Raw genomic sequence first — 17,789 nt, 5'->3', positions numbered from 1 at the left:
TTTTATCCTTAACTTTCTTGTATGTATTTTCATCATGCTTTATTTGATTTTGTACAAAATACTAGAAAACGTCTATTTTATTAATGAAATTCTTGTTTACTTGACATAATACATTTGGACAAATAAGTTTCTTCTCAACAAGTAGTCTTTTTGGATAGTGGATATTTTAAAATCCATTTTTGATCTTTCTTTTTGAACAGAGATGTGCTCCTGCATCAATTCGTCTCATGGACAATATGCAGTTTCAGTTTGGTAAGTTAAGGAATGCTAATTTGTAAAGTTGTTTGTCAGCTTAATTCATTCTTATAATTCATCTATCTCCTTCTTTGTTTAAAAATGTTAACAAAATTTCAGCCACTGACTTTCTGGTTTTTGTTGTTTCTATGGTATTTATGTACAAATGTTTAATTTAACTTATTAGATCATGCATTCTTTATAACTTCTCAAAAGCCAGGGTTCTTAACCTGATAATAGTTTTCTGTAAGTCTATGAAGTTGAATGGAGGAGGAATTCAACATTTCTTTCAATTAAAAAGATAGGCAGCAAAATATTCCTGAAAGGATTCATAGGATTCAGCAGACTGGCAATGAATTCATAGTACAAAAAAGGTTAGGAACTCTTATCCTAAAACAAATACATTAGAAATAACCCAAATATGCCCCAACTTCATGGGGTGCTCCATTTCTACCGAGTAATTATGAGTTCCACTGAAGGAAGTTGTCTTTCATATGCTCTCCCACTCTTATTTCATATTTACCACTCCCAATATCTATTGTATCCCTTCATTTTGTCTGTTGTGGGCCACCTCCACCTTTTCCCCTCCAAAAAAGAAGAAATAAGCCAAAACAGTGAAAGACAAGATAAATCAATTCTTTGTATTTCTGTGGAGCTTTATTTGGGTGAATTTGTTGGAAAAACATTCATAGGTGTACAGAATATATCTGTAGCTATTTGGAGCCAATGTTATATATTAAAAGTTTCAAAAAATTCTTTTAGCTGCATACAAATGGCCATTTCTTTGACTTACTGAATGAATAATTTAGTACCTAAAAAAAATTAAATTTCCATTTCACTTATCTGCATTTCATTTTTTAATGCATTTGTCTCATTTTATCTAGATAATATTTAATAGGACCTTCTAAGTTATGTACTCAGTATGAGTTTTGTCAGGTTAGGTACCAATTTTGTAAATAGAATCTCTATCATAATATCAATTATTAGATTTGTTGGTGAAAATGATGTGTGAGAAAGAGAGAGACAAACAGAAGAGAGATTGAATCCAAAATAAAAGTTTTAAATTAAATCGGGCAGAAGATATCCCAATGAATCTTGAAGTAAAATGGCATTGAGAAATTTGTTTAGCATTATTCAAGAGTAGTCACTCACTATATTCTGTTCCTGTACATCTTAATTATTGTTGAGAGTAAATAGACTTGCCACTTTTATAAAATCATACTTTATAAAAGTTTTTTTATCTTTTATGATTTTTATGGTTTATGCTTTTCTTTTATCAATTATCTTTTTGCATTTATAAATTTATTCACTACCATTTAAAGGGACTTTCTAAATAGATTTTATTTTCAGAAATAAACCTTCCTTAGTATTCTGAATGTTTAAATAAAAACAAAACTTTTTTTAAAAATTGTGCCTGTGATTTTGTCAATGTAGGGAGATTACAATGCTCTGCAGCAGTGTTCTTAAAACGTTGTCTAGAGCACTAAGAACCTGGCAGACTTGCATAGTAATATCCAAAGCCAGCTTTCAGTCAATTAAACTGTATTCCTTTTCTTTGGATATGGTTTTGTTTGGAATTTGTTAGGAAGTATTTGTTTTGTCAGAACAGAATTATAAACAAATCTAGCTAGATAAAGCTTGGTGCTGAGCATTTCCATTTTTTTTCTCTACCCAGCATTCCTTTAAAATTATGTGGGAGCAACAACTTCCATTTCCCTCTTTTGTAAGATCATTTTTACCTTTAATAAACAAAATTATAAAGTCCAAAAAAGGTCAGTGAACCAACTTTGGGAGTACAAAGTAGCAATGACACACCCAGTTTTTGTGAGATTACCTAGGAGGACTTTTCAAACATTTAGGACTATACCTGAGAATTTGTTGGGATTTATCTTAGGAACATTCATTTGGCCATCTTCTAATCTATTTATCCTCCAGGTATGTCACATATGTGTATGATTGCCTACATAGGTGGATTTATTTTGTCACATTTTTGTTTACATTGGAGTTTTTACCTTCTGTCTTTCACCTCGATTTATAGGAAAAATGAGAGGAAATTGTAGATAGCTTTCAATGCAGGCCTGAGCTAAAAATGTAGGTATTCAAACAAATTAAAATGTTGCAACTAATATACTCTGATATATATAGTTGATACACTAAAATACCAATTAACAAAAATTAATTTGTTCCAAATTATAGGTGTAATTCTTCTAACATTGTTAGTTATCCTTTTGGAATAGATACTAGAGACAGGAAATGTTTCCAAATCAAAGTTCCAATTTAATTCTATGTAGTTCTTTTAATTCAGTCTCTATGTTTTGATGACTCTCAGGACATATACCAGGGAAAAAATTGTTAAGGTAATTTATTTTAAAGAAACATCAATGTAAACAATTTACTAAATGGAATATCCCCTTATAATGATATAATATATTTATAAAGTATATAAGAACTAGACACTTTCTGTGCTTTCTTACTGTGACCTTGTGGTGACTCTCAGGGTTATGGTAGTGGATTACAAACTCTGGCAGACCCAGTAAAGTTTGAAAGACTTTGTAAAAGTTGTTTAAGAACTAGACAGAAAGATTCATCACCAGACTGATTGAAGGATGATAAATTTTTTTTTTTTTTGGTTGCATCAACTTTTAAAGACCAGCTACTAACTAATAGAAGGGTTATAGTCTATGTTGCTTAGTGGGATTATCTAAAATGGTGAAGTCACAAGTCTTGATATATTGAAGTACAAAAATTTATTTATTTTATCACACAATGTCATTATATTGATCTTTAGGTTATAAAAGATTTCTTATTGAAAATCAGCAAAAATGTGTTAGATAAAGGGATATCATGGATTCAAAATTCAGATGACCAAGAGAAAGACTAATTTGATGTCAATGTGAAAATATTGTGAATAAAAAGATTTTAACTTCATTGTTGCAAAGCACTTTTTGTAGTTGGGTAGAATACTTCTGCTGGTTTTCATTTCAGATTTTAAGGATTTAAGCTTTTAAAGTAGTTTTAATAGGACTTAAAAATACCATGCAAATGGTTCTTAACCTTTTTATGAATTGGGCTCATAGCATGAAGGCCAGATGTATGGTCCTTAAAATGGAGCAGTCATGGGAGGTTTTAGAAGTTGCTGCTAACAGAAAACAATGGAAAAAACAGTAAAAGGCTTTCATCTAATTAAGCTCAGTCCTGAGGCAATGATGTTAATTTAACAGACACTGAAACACCATTTATGCTATTCTGGCAATTTTAATTCTCTGCATGTAATTAAAGAAGCAATGACTAGTTTTATGCCAAGAATTCTGCTTGAGTGGCATAACCATTAAGAAATAACCAAACTAAACTAAACTTGATATTGACTCCATGTTAGGTGATTGATCTGAATATTTTCTGAATAATTAAAAAAAATACAAATGAAACTAGTTATTGGTTGGCTGCTCATAATGAAATAATAATTAATGAAATGGCTTTTATTATGTACATAACATGTTACTGAAAGATAACCCAATAGATTGAGTATTAATTACATTTAATTATTTTTTGTTGTTTTTTAATCTGAAAAGGGACTTCAGGAATAGGATTATTCTTGTCTTTTGATTAAGTAGTATCAAATCCATTGGGAATTTTTTATATTAGAAGTTCAAAATTGTTTTTAAAAATTGTCAGTAGATTTAAAAAATTTTATTTAATATTTTTTGCTGCTTGAAAAATCACAGTTTTTGCTTTAAAGTGTTCAATTCTTTTTTCCTACTTTAGGTCTTGCTCTTAAACCTCAGGTTTCCTCTATTTTTACATCATTTTTGGATGGATTGAAAAAATTTTACATCACAAAGGTATTCATTTTTGTGAATTTTTAAGTATTAATGCCATATATTTTGGCCCATAGAATCACTTTGAAAGCTTATAGAAAATTGCTTATACTGTATAAGATATTGCCTTGTTGTAAACTTTTATGTTCTTTATTAATATACTTTTCATTTTGAGATTGGGAGTGGTGAAGGTAGTCTAATATTGCCTTTGGTGGGTACACTTTTCCAGGTTAGAAATAAATAAGCTTCCAGAAGAGCACTTCTTTGCACAGTATTATTTAGGTGAGTGGAGCTTAAAATTTATGTTGGTCACCTGACTATAAATTTCTTCTTGCTGAAAAACAGTTAAGCTCAGATGTTATAAGGAAGGAGTGTATACTTATGTCTGGTGTTTGTCTTAGACTAAGACAAGATAAATTGGGCAAATGGCATAAGGGAAATTACTGCGGTAATTCCAATTTCATTATGCTTCTTAGCTAAAATCATTTTATCTAGGGCAGTGATAATTTTGCATACTTGTGACTCATCCAAATTCCATATCCCTTCTTGATTACTGAAACTGAGTCAAAACATTTTTTTTTAAAGTCTAGGCAACAATGTGAATTCTCTCTGTTTAATTTAGATAAAGCTTTTTTAAAGTATAATTTTTTTTGCCTCTGGTTTGTTGTATTGTTAGTATGACATTAGTTGAAGCATGCATTTTCATTTTTGCTGCTGTTATTAACATTTAAGTTTATCCAGAAGATTAAAAATATTAAATTTTCCATGGGACGTGAATATGAAAGAATTTTTATTCTGTGCAATCCTTTCTTGAAACTGTAGCTTACTGGGGCAGCTAAATGGCACAGTTGATAGAGTACCAGCCCTGAAGTCGGGTGGACCTAAATTCAAATCTGGCTTCAGACACTTAAAACTTCCTAGCTGTGTGACCCTGGGCAAGTCACTTAACCCCAATTGCCTTAGCAAAAAAAGAAAAAAAAAGAAATTGTAGCTTACTTTAGATAGTTGTCAAGATCTGTCTTTCATAGGCCTTTTGATTTTTCATTGTAGTATTGCATACTATTTAACTAGTATCTTATAAGAGGCTTCTTAGTTTCAGCAGAGACTCTGTCAAACAGGAAATTACCATCGTTATTGCTTATTATGTATACTTTGCTGGTTGAAGACTATTAGTGAAATAGAATAGTAATCAAACTTGAATCTTGAAGAACTATTGAAGACCCAAGAATTCCCTCCTCTCAGGAGAAAGGTGATGGAGTGTGGGGACAGAATGGTGTAAAGTCACCATAAAGTTACTTTGTCCATTGGCTATGCTTAATTTTTTTTTCTTTGTTATAAGAGAAAATTCTGTATGGTGGACAGGATAGGAGTTACGTTAGGTAATAACTTCTCTAAAGATAAAAGGCATAACTAAATTTTTTTTTTTAGAAATAGAATTGTTATGTACTTTAGGTTTAGACTGATATGAAACTCTTCCATCTCTTTTTCATTGCTATTTTGCTAGCTATCTTATATGAACTCACCATTAGGAAATCCTTTATTGTTTATGACAAGATTTTTTTAAGTTACAGTGCTAGTGTTTTGTTGTTATTGGTCACATCACAACTAATTGTTGACATTTCTTTGTTGATATTTGACATTACTAAAAAACAGTCTAATTAAATATAATCTATAATATGACCCCAAGCCCCTTTTTTGTTGTTATTTTAATTCCTGTTCTTTTAATTCCTAATTGGTAGATTAGATTTAATTCCAAGCAGAACATATTCTTTTGGTTATCAAGATTTTCACTTTTGAAGCTTCTGAGGAATCAGGACATTTTATTTTTATAGACTATCAAGTCAAAATATGGTACTATACTGATTGTTTAATACTACTTCAATTTAAGAAAGGCTCTTTTTTGTATGAACTTGTCTACATTTTGGAGATTCATCCTATGCATTTTCTGGAAGCTTTACTAATCTGATATTATTTGGAATTTTAGTGTAGGTGTATTTTGGTCCTACACCTCTACAACCATTCAAGACTTTTGGTGAAAGATCTCTGGTATAGTTCCAAGATTTGTAATATCTGTAGGAATACTTTTTCTAGCGATGTAGATCATAAACTTCCTCCATCTTGTAGTAAAATGTATTAGTGAGTTTTTGTGACTGAAAAGATTCATTACTGGCAGCCATTCCTTTCTTGTGATTAGCTTCTTCAGGCTCATCCAGATTGGCCCTTGATTAATAAACACATAGCCCATTGCCTTTATCTATTTAAAGTCTTTCCAGCTTTGCAGGAATTGTAAGGGCTTATTACTCTGGCATAATCCTTTACCTAAAACATTAAAGTGCGATTTTAATGTGGGGGGGGGGGGGGAGAAGGAACATTATTAATACATCTCCAGATAATAGCTATCTTGTTATGGTTCTGTTGATAATTTTAGTTTTTAAGGATGTTAAGACTTATTTCACCTTTGATATTTTTCCATGTGAATCAAAGTTAGCAACCTTTTAAATTTCTCAGGAACTTAAGTTTTATTTCTCTGTAGCTTCTTGAGACTCCAGAGGTTCTTTTTCAGTCATTAATGTTTTGTATTTTGTATAAGCTGTTCTTACAACTAACATTGAAATAAAGTTTATTTTTATTCTTCAGAGTAATGGTACTACTGAAACTTTTTTTTTTTTAGTAATTACTACCACTGCTGCTACTACTACTAACTGATATTTATATATGCTAGCTGGCTAACCAAGACATTTATTAAGCTTGCTGGACTGCCCTTGTCCTCTGGGTCCAGTGGCTAGATATAGATCTGGATGCCTGGAGATGGCCCTAGATACAATGGGAAACCTTCGCCTTTAGAAGCTAAGGTCTTCAACAGGTCTCAGTTTCACTAAGGCCGCACCTATTCAGTGATTATGATTAGGTAGCAATTGAGACAAAGAATCTAGAGAAGAAACTATAGTGGGTAGGCAGAATGGAAATATTTGGTAAGAGCTGTGCATCTCTGGTATTGAAAAAGATAAGACCAAAACTATCTTATTAAAGCCCATGCAGGTTGAAAGGATGAAGACTAGTTTACAGTGGGGGAAAGAGTTAAAATGGCTTGAGGGGACACTCCAGGGTTAGTTGATCCTCTAAACCAGGGCTTCTTAAACTTTTTCCACTCGTCACCCCTTTCCACCTGAGAAAATTTTACGTAACTGAACATAGGTATATAAATTAGGTATACATATCAAACATTTATTAATAATAGTTCATAATTCTATAACCCCCCCTGTTCAATTACAAGACCCTGTATGGGATTGCAATCTAAACCTTGTGAGATAAGCAGGTCAGGTATTGTTTTGCCCATTTTTATAGACTGAAGAAATTGAGATTAAAAGAAGTTGTTTCCAGCCTATATACCACATAGTATTTGGCAGAGCAGGGTCTTAAACTACTGCCTTATGACTCTAAACCCAGTAGTATTTATTTGATTGTTGCCATTCAGTTATTTTCAGTCATTTTCATCACTCCATTTTGGGTTTTCTTGGCTAAGATATTGGTTTGCCATTTTCTTTTCCAGCTCATTTTATAGATGACAAAGCTGAGGCAAATGGTTAAGTGACTTGCCCAGGTCACACAGTAGTAAATGTTTGAGGACAGATTTGAAGTCAGGAAAATGAGTCTACCCCTCCTATCCATTATGCCACCAATTGCCCCTTTACTGGATTACATTATCACTTCTTCTCCCAGGCTTATTTAGTCATTCTTTTCCAGATTTTTGTTCTATTCTGAGTATTTTTATATATCTCTGTTATGCTAGCTTTAACTTTTAGTTTTCTTCTAGTAACTCTATTACCAAAAGGATTAAATATGGAAATGTTCATCTTTCCAGCAAAATTTTGCTGACTACATTCAATTAATTCTTTATTGTTAGTTGACATATTTTATTCACCTTTTCTTAGCAGTTATGGAGAAACATACAAATTTCTGTCTTGCTTAGCTCCACTTTAGACATGTCAATGGATTGAAGCTATAGTAAAAGAACTTTGAAAAATAGTCTTTGTGCTTGAGGAGCAGAGCAACGTGTTGACAGAAACAGAGACGTTTTCTACAGAGAATATCCCAAAGGCAAAATAGAATGAAGCAACAAGTGTTTTATAGGGAATTTGACTCTTCATATGCATTTCTACACAGTGGCTGTAATTTATGAAACTTTTTTGTTATAGACATTTACTCACTACATTGAGTAATATACACTACTGACATAAATAATAAGACTAAAAACTATGAATTTACTAAATCTTACATAGCTTTAGCTTCAAAAAAATATTGTTGAGCATATCACAGATGCTTTGAAAAGGTCTTCATATGTAAACTGTATGGTTTAAAACTTAAAAAGTTGGTAACTTTAGGGTGAAGCAAAAAAGAGGAAGAGTACAGTATCCTTTGGTTCTTTACTTTTAACTGTAAAATTTGTTCTAATAAGAATATTTTCTTTTCAGTTTAAAGGATTTGATCCCAACCAGCTAAGTGTAGCTACATTACTCTTTGAGGGGGATCGAGAAAAAGTTCTTCAACACGAAAAACAAGTGTATGATATAGCCGCCAAGTTTGGGTATGACTTTTTTAAAATGTCTATAATTCTTAAAGAAAAATGTATTGATGCAAAACAGAAGATAATGTTGAAATTAGCCTCTCTGACATACATAAATGATTTTATTTTATCTTGTTTGTGTTATTGTATTTGTAGTTTTACATTAATTTATTTTGACAATATTTAACTGTTACTTTTTAGTTGCTTCATGAGTTTTACCAGTTTTATAGAAAGTTTTACTGTTTTTTGTCAGTTATTTGACCAGACATAGCATTTTAAATGTTTTTCTTTAAGTCTTTGAATTGAATTAGTTTTTGTTTTTATAACCTATGTGTATCTAAAAATAGCAATGTAGTATGCTATACAGAAGGAGAGGTCCATATCACTAGGTTAATATTTAGTGGACAGTATTGACAATAACATATGAATAAAGCATTCTATTAATATGTTTTTAAAAGGAAATTATGTTTAATCAAAGCCATTTGATAAATTATCTATAACCCACCCCCTGTCACTGATTGTTTTATGTTGCTACAAAACATTTCACTTCTGTAACAGGCTGAGTAATGATAGGGTGGTTTCTGTCTGTCTGGTTTGATGGATTACAAGACTGATCAATGAAAACCATAGTGAAAATGTCATTTGTCCCAGCAACATTTTTTTCCTGTCCTACTTGAAAACATAAACCGACATTTTCCCAGAAACTGTTGTTTACTATTGAATATACATTGAGATTGCTTGTATTTGTAATCCATTTTCCAGTAAATTCTTCACACACTTTTATATTACTAAAACTTAATCTTTAGAAATATACACTGTACTTTTTATTCAATTTGAAATAATCTTTGTAAATATTTATCGTCCTCTGTATTTATGTCACAGGAAGCACATTAACAATTGATATGGAAATGAAGATCTTAGAATACTCTGTTTCATATACTTTTTAATATACATTGTGAATGAACTTTTACTTTTTATTGCTAGGATTAAGGGGATTGAGTGGTAAAAGTGTAATGTTCTTGAGGAAGTGATCTAATTAAACTTAACAAAAACCAAGTTTTTAGAGTAGTGTTTATTATTGTACTGGCTTTATATGTTGCAAATTAATTTTCTTTGTTGTATTTTAAAATTAGCAAGAATAATTTTTATCAGTAGGAAGAAATAAGATTCAATGTTTAATTTTTCTCCCTTCTCCCCCACTTTTCTCCCCTTCTCTCCTTCCTCTCTTTCTCCCTTTTTTCCTTTTTTTGATTCTTTCTTTCCTTTCCTTTCCATTTCCTCACCAGAAAAAGTCACTGGAGTCTTAGTTAAATTGGCTAAAAAGATAATTGCTCTACAAAGGAAAGTTTAGTGACTAAATGGTGGGATTGGGTTTCAGGCATGCTTGCAATTTTTTGCTTAGATTTGATGTGACCATTGGCAAAGTATTTAATCATTCTGAGTTCGTTTCCTTATCTTTAAAATATTTTTGTTTGCGTTTATTATTTTGGCTTTAAGTCAGTTATTTCATATTTAATGATTTCATATTAATGCCTGAGAGACAAAAATGAAATTCTAGTTTTATTTAGCATACAACTAATTTACTTAAAATATTGAGATTTCAAAACTTTTACAAATTGAATTTCCTTGTAAAACATTCAAATTAGAATTTATGTAGCTGAAACCTTAAAAATCTGTTATATCTTCAAGAATATATTAACTGTGGTATTGAAGTCAATGTATATAAAATTGAATTGTTTTACCAGTGCTAAAGGACCAGAGTATTGTTGCTCTATGATTTGAGTGCAGTTCCAGTTAGTTACCACCTTATGATGGTATTTCCTTATATTGTGACCTAAAATTGTTCATTTTGCTTCTGCAATATAGCTTGGCAATGTTAATTATAAATATTTCAAGTACATGATAGAGCATGATTTATTTATTTATTTATTTATCCGTTTACTCATTAATTTATTTTTGCTGAGGCAATTGGGGTTAAGTGACTTGCCCAGGGTCACACAGCTAGGAAGTGTTAAATGTTTGAGCTCAGATTTTTCTCAGATTTGAACTTGCAGCCTTCTGACTTCAGGGCTGGTGCTCTATCCACTGTACCACCTAGCTTCCCCCAGCATGATTTATTTTTGTTCAAATATTATCATATAGCTAGCTTACTGTGATTGATACTTATTTTTTCCTATCCCTTCCCTAAGTTTGGGATGGAAACAGGAAGAGTTAAGATCTAACTTTTTAGGCCTCTACGAAAGAAAGAAATAGGGTCAGCCATAAGCAGGAACTCTATGTTCTCTTACCCATGACAGAACAAATTCTCAGTGCTAAGTTTAGGAAAACAGTCCAACAAACTTCTTTGGATAACTTGGACTTCCAATTAATCAGTGAGTTAATTATGGATACTTGTGAAATAATTATGATTCTCCTGTGGAATCTTTATACTTTTCTACCTTTTTCCAGGTATAGAACTACAGTTAAATCAATATCTTCATTGCTATTTAAAAGTGTTTGTCAGTCAGCTCCTTTGTAGTCCTACTCACAATTCCTTTGATCTCCCAAACTAAAATAGTTCTCCTGAGCCACACTCCTGGATAGGTTGTCTCTTTTCTGATTAGAATATAAACATCTTGAGGGTAGCAATATCTTTTATAGTAGTGTTTCCTGTGCTTAGTCTGATGTTTGGTATATTGTTGAAAAATGATTTTTCATTTACTCTTTCAGATAGATTCCCATTATGGAATGAAATGAAGTTTGACAGTGTTTTTTTTTTTTTTCTTCATTCTCCTGGTCCCCAAATACAAGTAGTATATTGTGTTTTGTGAGTGTTTTTCCTAAGAGCTTTAAGAAACTACAGGAGAATATATAGGCTTAAAAATAGTAAACATTGGCAAATTACATTGTTATGAAAAAGCCCCCAAAATCTAATAATTGTTGCTCTTGATAATTTTCAAAATGTGAATAATGGTGTTAAAAGGAAAATTATTTGGGCTTTCACCCTGATTTTAATGAAGCAAAACTTAGAGCTAAGAATTAAAAGCAATTTATTTTACTATATCAAGAGAGCGACATGTTGATGGGATGATCACTGAGATCAGCAAGGAATTCATGATGAACCTAGATTTTATTGAGAACTATCATAATGATATGAAGAAAATTTAGGTGGTTTCACAGAAGCAAAAGCGGATGGGTCATTGTACCTGAGTACCTCCCAGTTGTCCACAGGACAAGGTTAGTAGATAGGAGCTATGGGATAACTTGAGGGTAATACAAAGGCTGCAGACTAGGTGGTGTCTCTTCAACAGAGCTTCACCCAACACTAGTAAGCAAGTGACTGAGTCAGCATAATTTTCAATAGCCATCAGTCAAATCTTAATTTCTAGTCTTGTCCTACCTGTAATTTTGGGATGCAGGCTCACCCAGCTCTTCTTGTATGTTTCTTATTTTTGTATTGGGTTGCCTTTTGTTGTCTTCTCTTTTCCTAGTAGAAGAATAAAAAATAATGGATACTAATGCTGATTATTTAGCTTCTCCGAGATTCAAATGAAATTACTTGACATTCAGAGCTAAGTCCATACTTCTGCTTTAATTCAATTTAATGAAGTTTCTTAAACATTATTCATGTGCTAGAAAGATGAAAAAAAAATAGCCTCTCCCATCAAAGCTCTTACAACCTTTACACAATCAAATCATCAGGTTAAGTATTTAAGTGAAGACCTAAAAATATATGTAATTTCTCTCCTTTATTTTTTCTGTATTAACAACAACAAAAAGCTATGTATTCATGTTTCTCTTGCTTTTTATTTTGTGAGAGTTTTTACCTGTCATACTATGGTACCAATGCATTAAATGATCTGCTTTCGTGTGACAGCATTCTTTTTTAGCACTTTTGTCTGTGACTTTCTCTGACCCTTTCCACAATTAATAGTAATTTCCCCCTCCATCCCCAAATTACCTTCTATTTTTTTGTGTGTGTTTTGTCTGTTACCGAAATATATGCTTATCTCTCTTATTAGAATCTAATTTCTTTGAGAACAGGGATGTTTCACATTTTTACATTTGTCTCTATTCCTGTACTTAACAGTGTCTAATCCCTAGCCCTTATTAAATGTTTGTCCTTTATGATGTGCTGTAGCTTAGTTGTTTTATCTTATTTGTCTACCCCCAGGTTTGGAAACTGAGTCAGAATAGATATTGGAATTCTGGGGTTGGTTTGAGGCATCACAAAAATAATTTCCATTGCTCATAATCTGGTGAGGGACCCATAAAAATGAAAAATTCTGGTCTCCTTCCTACATTCACATTTTTTTCACCAAATGATTCCAGAAATGATTGATTGAGCTATGTAAAAAATAGAAATTATTGTGTTTGTGTCTTACTATTTATGACTAATTGCCATGTAAACCAGTAATAATTCTTTTTTCCCTGATAGTATTTTATTTTTCCAAATACATGTAAAGATAGTTCTCGATACTAATTTTTATAAAACTGTTCTAAAATTTTCACCTTTCCTTATTTACCTTCCCTCTCCCCAAAACAGCAGTCTGATATAGGTTAATAAATATGTGCAATCCTAAGTTTATTTCCATATTTGTTATGTTGTGCAAGAAAAATAATATCAAAGGCGGAGGGGAACATGGAGGGGGAAAAAAAAGGTGAAAATACTATGCTTCAATCCAAATTCAGTCGCTAGTTCTCTCTCTAGATGTGATTGGCATTTTCCATCCCAAGGCTGTTGGAATTGCTTTGAATCAATATATTGTTGAGAAGAGTCAAGTCTAGTGCTATTGATCATCACATAATATTGTTGTTACTATGTACAATATTCTCTTGGTTCTGCTTACTTCACTCAACATCAGTTTATATAGGTCTTTTTCAGGCTTTTCTGAAATCAGCCTCCCCGTCATTTCTTATAGAACAGTAATATTCCATTACCTTCATGTATCATAACAGTCATTCCCTCACTGATGGATATCCATTCAGTTTGCAGTTCCTTATCACTACAAAAAGGGGTGCTACAAACATTTTTGCACATGTGGATCCATTTCCTTTTTATTATCTTTTTGAGATACAGACTAAGTAGCTAGTCCTGCTGGCTCAAAGGGTATGCATAGTTTTGGGCATGGTTCCAACTTGCTCTCCAAAATGATTGGATCATTTAACAACTCTACCGACAATATAGTAGTGTTCCAATTTTTCCACATCCCCTCCAACATCTATCTTTATCTTTTCCTGTCATCTTAGCCAATCTGAGAGATGTGAGGTGCAAACCAGTAATAATTCTACATATTACTCAATGCATGTGACATTGTTTTAAGTTTAAATTTCAGCACTAAAAGTTGTTCCCATGTGCAGAGTTTACACACACACACACACACACAGAGGCCATCCTTATTTATAATGACATTCAAAGTCATCTTTTGTTATTACATTTATAATAGTAGGATCTCACCTATATGTTGCCTTGTATTTGTCTGTACATTGCTTTGCAGGCTTTCATGCAACATTTAAAAACGTCCATGTTTGCCTTCTTACCAAAGACTGTGGACTATTTATACATAGGGGAAGAATTTTTGCTTCTTTTTTACTGTCTAAAGTTCCTAGTGCCTTCTATGTAAGTGGTCAGTGAATACCTGATGAATGAATAAATATACGTGAAGTCCTAATTAGTATTTGTTTATGGATAAATTGATATAAGTTGATTATGGAAGATAAGAGATTAGATAGACCTCTTATACTTCAGTTTTTCCTTTTGCTAACCTTTAAAATAAAAATCTGTTTCTAAAAGTAGGATTGGATAAAAGGATTAATAAGCTTAAAGAAATTTGTTTAGCTTTACTGTGTTTCTAAATTTGTTATTTATAAGAATGGAAAGGAGGTTGAAATTAATGACTAAAAATAAGATCTAAACATTTACCAATAAACTTCAATTAATCATGTTCAATTTCTCTGACTCACTACTAGACTAGAAGTTGTAGAGGAGGTGCAGATTTGCATTGAGAAAGCAAATTTTCTCATTGGAGTTCCTTTTGTTAATACAATAATAGATCAGGTCATAAATATATAAATACAATTGTGTGTGTTCATTTTTAAAATGTATATGAATAATTTACTCTTGCAGTGGTTTGGCAGCTGGAGAAGACAATGGACAGAGAGGTTATTTGTTGACATATGTCATTGCATATCTTCGGGTAAGTCTCCTTTCATTGATCCATGCTTGTTTCAAAGCCCACCTCTCCCCAATCCTCTAATTTTTCACTGTAATTTATGCAATGATGCAACTGAGATAGCAAAATATATCCCTTTCCCCTAACATTTTCCTCTATTCTTGTTTTTCATATTGGTTATCTGGACTTCAGTTTTAAACAAAAAGTTCTGCAGATTATTGTTTAACAGATTTTATTCTAGCTAAGCTAAAAAACATTTTAAGGATATTAAATCTATTTTAAAATTATCCATTAAAATAGATATTAGCATGTTTCAAGTTAAAAATTGAAATCAATATTTATAACTAACTTAAGCAATATTAGGAACATTGATAAAAAGTTTATAAATGAAAATGATGAATGGAAGGCATAATTTTTAGTGAATATCTGAATGGATGACTGTGTCTTCCTTTCTTAGTGATGCACTATTAATGTATGAAACTTTTTTCTTAAGAATCAGTTATTTTATATTTCTCATGTTATTTATGCAAACAAGAAATTGGATACCTCATGATGAGGGTAATATTTTGTCATAAAGCTAACCTGATTCATATTACTGGGAGATGCATCATTCTAAACTTGGAATGAAATTAGTGTTGTTCTGTTAAAGACAGCTGCTTTAACAACAATTTTCTAGTTAATTTATCCTTTTAGTGATTGCTGACCATGCATGGGATTAATAATGCTTAAATGTGAATAAAGACTTATCATCTATTCCTTTTTTTTTTTTAAGATTGCATGCTCTTCTTCCCCCCTTTTTTGGGGGTCTTCTCTTTTGTATGGTAGCTTGTGTGAATTATTTGCAACGTCCTATTCTCTAATGATTTCTTTTTTAATTTTGATTTCTGTTGAACTTGTGGTCAGGATATTGTCCCTGATCTCTGTTTCTGTGTTGCAGTCATTCTCTTTCTATTCTGTTTTTTTTTAGAAAGGTACTTGTAGAAAAAAGACTTTCTCTTCCTTTCCTAAATTGCTCTAAATTTTTTGATTATAGTTTGTTCTTTTTCTGTTAGTAACACTCTAGGTATTTGTTTTTCAGTGTCATCCCTTAGATTTTTTTTAGTGTTGGGGAAGTAGTGTTGCTTTTTTGTTGTTTTGTGACTCAAAACTATGAAATATAACCTTTCCCTTCAAGTAACTGTTTCTCACCTATCATTTCTTTTCATTAGCATCTTTCTAAAATGATAGACTTTGCTGTAGGACTTTTTGTCATGAAGTTGTGCTTTTTCTAGTTTTTCTATATTTTCTAATTTTTTGTATTCTTTTTTTTTTAGGAATTTCTGTTTCCTCAATGTTTCATTAATCCTGTTAACCTGGACTTTCTTGTAACTTATTTATATAAATGCTAATTTAGGGCCCAGGGTTAGGGTCCAGTATGTCCTCTATCTAAATTATAGATGATTAATACTCTCTCTCTCTCTCTCTCTTTTTTTTTTTTTAAATGTGTGTGTTAACAGGATCTGGGCTTGGAATACTATGTATTAGGAGAATCCTTTGAGACATCTGCACCATGGGATAGGTAAAATATTAAAATGCCTTAAAAGTAAATTGTGCATTCGACTACATTTATAAAGCTGCTGTTGGAGTTGTTGAGGATTATATGTGTTACCCATAAGCCTTCAGAATTTTAATTTCCTTAAGAAAATTAGTTTTAAAAAAAAAACCTTTTATATAATTATAAATAGAGATTGAAAAGGCATGAAGAGTCCAAGAAGTGAGAAATTTTTAATTCTTTCATAAACATCAAGATTTTGGGAGTTAATCAGTGATTAGGCAAAACTTAGAAAATCTGATCTGCAGATGTAATTTTTGCGTGTAGATTTTTTTTTCTTATCAATTTTAAAAAGTGATGTTAACCTCAAAATAAAATCTTTCAAATAACTTATGCACTTAAATAATTTAGGGTCTCTACAAGATCATTTATGAGACAGCTAGTTGTTTCAGTGGATAGAGCTACAGGCCTGGAGTCAGAAAGATCAGAAAGTAAATCTGGTCAGAAATACTAGCTGTGTGATCTTGGGCAAGTCATTTAACTTGTTTGCCATAATCTACTGGAGAAGGAAAAAGCAAACCAAGAAAACCATATGGACAACATTGTTTTGTCCTCATGGAGTTACAGAGGCGGATATGATTGAATGCCTGAACAAGAGCAGGAGCAGCAAAAGAAAGCTTAATGCATCTTATTTGTTAACTGTGTTTAAGTGGAGGGAGACTTAACTTTGCAATAGATACAAAAAGTTCATTTATCAAATTCTGGAATTTTAGTCTAGAATTCACTTGATAACCTATGGGTAAGACTAACTTTCTGGGCCTTAATTTTCTAATTTACATTTTGTTCTTCTCTATATTGTATTTGCTAGTATTCCCCATCCCTTCTGTCTCCGTATAATTTTTATTCTAGCTCTAATTCTACAATAATATTTTAAGATTTTTAGTAGTCTAGCTTTATTATATATATAGGGGAGTTGTATGAAATAAAAATAAAATGTTAGTTGTAGTCAGATTTTTGAAGAGCTTTAATAGCCAAAGTAGAATATGTTTTTTTTTTCAACCTTTATTTTGATAGCGTAACCAATAGAATTTCTTTTTTTAAACTATTATTTCTATTTAGATACTATTTTTGGAAAGTCATTTTGCTTCTCTGTATCTGTTTCCTTGTCTGTACAATATGTTATTATGAGGATAAAAAAATTACTTCTTTTGAAATATGTAGCAATGTCTTCAGAACGTGAATTAAGGACTGATTGGGAGCATTGTATTGCAGTGAAAAGAATTCTTTCTCTGCTTGGATGAAGATCAAGCTTGGAACCTCAGTTAGCCTTACCCCTTCCTTCTTAGATAACTTGGGGCAAGTGATATCACCTCTTACAGGCCTATATCAATTCTGTAAAAACAAGAGTATTGAATTATATGATCTCTTAAGATGTTTAGTTCCAAGTCTGTGAACAGATAGTGCAGTGATTTTGTGATTCAAAATAAAAACCC

General features: G+C 31.7%; 1 protein-coding gene across 2 annotated transcripts in view; it reads left to right on the top strand.

The window, feature by feature from the left end:
• Positions 1–17,789, top strand: part of AGPS (alkylglycerone phosphate synthase) — a 146,738-nt gene that overhangs the window by 94,331 nt on the left and 34,618 nt on the right. For both annotated transcript variants that reach the window (XM_051986137.1, XM_051986138.1), the window contains exons 12-16: positions 201–252; positions 3,997–4,073; positions 8,522–8,634; positions 14,720–14,789; positions 16,262–16,323. In XM_051986137.1, coding sequence (XP_051842097.1) covers positions 201–252; positions 3,997–4,073; positions 8,522–8,634; positions 14,720–14,789; positions 16,262–16,323 — 374 coding nt within the window. The remainder of the gene's footprint in view (positions 1–200; positions 253–3,996; positions 4,074–8,521; positions 8,635–14,719; positions 14,790–16,261; positions 16,324–17,789) is intronic.

The sequence above is a fragment of the Antechinus flavipes genome, chromosome 3, assembly GCF_016432865.1.
Source record: "Antechinus flavipes isolate AdamAnt ecotype Samford, QLD, Australia chromosome 3, AdamAnt_v2, whole genome shotgun sequence".
NCBI classification, from domain to species: domain Eukaryota; kingdom Metazoa; phylum Chordata; class Mammalia; order Dasyuromorphia; family Dasyuridae; genus Antechinus; species Antechinus flavipes.
The sequence above is the reverse complement of the archived record's forward strand: the minus strand, read 5'-3'. Positions and strand labels throughout refer to the sequence as shown.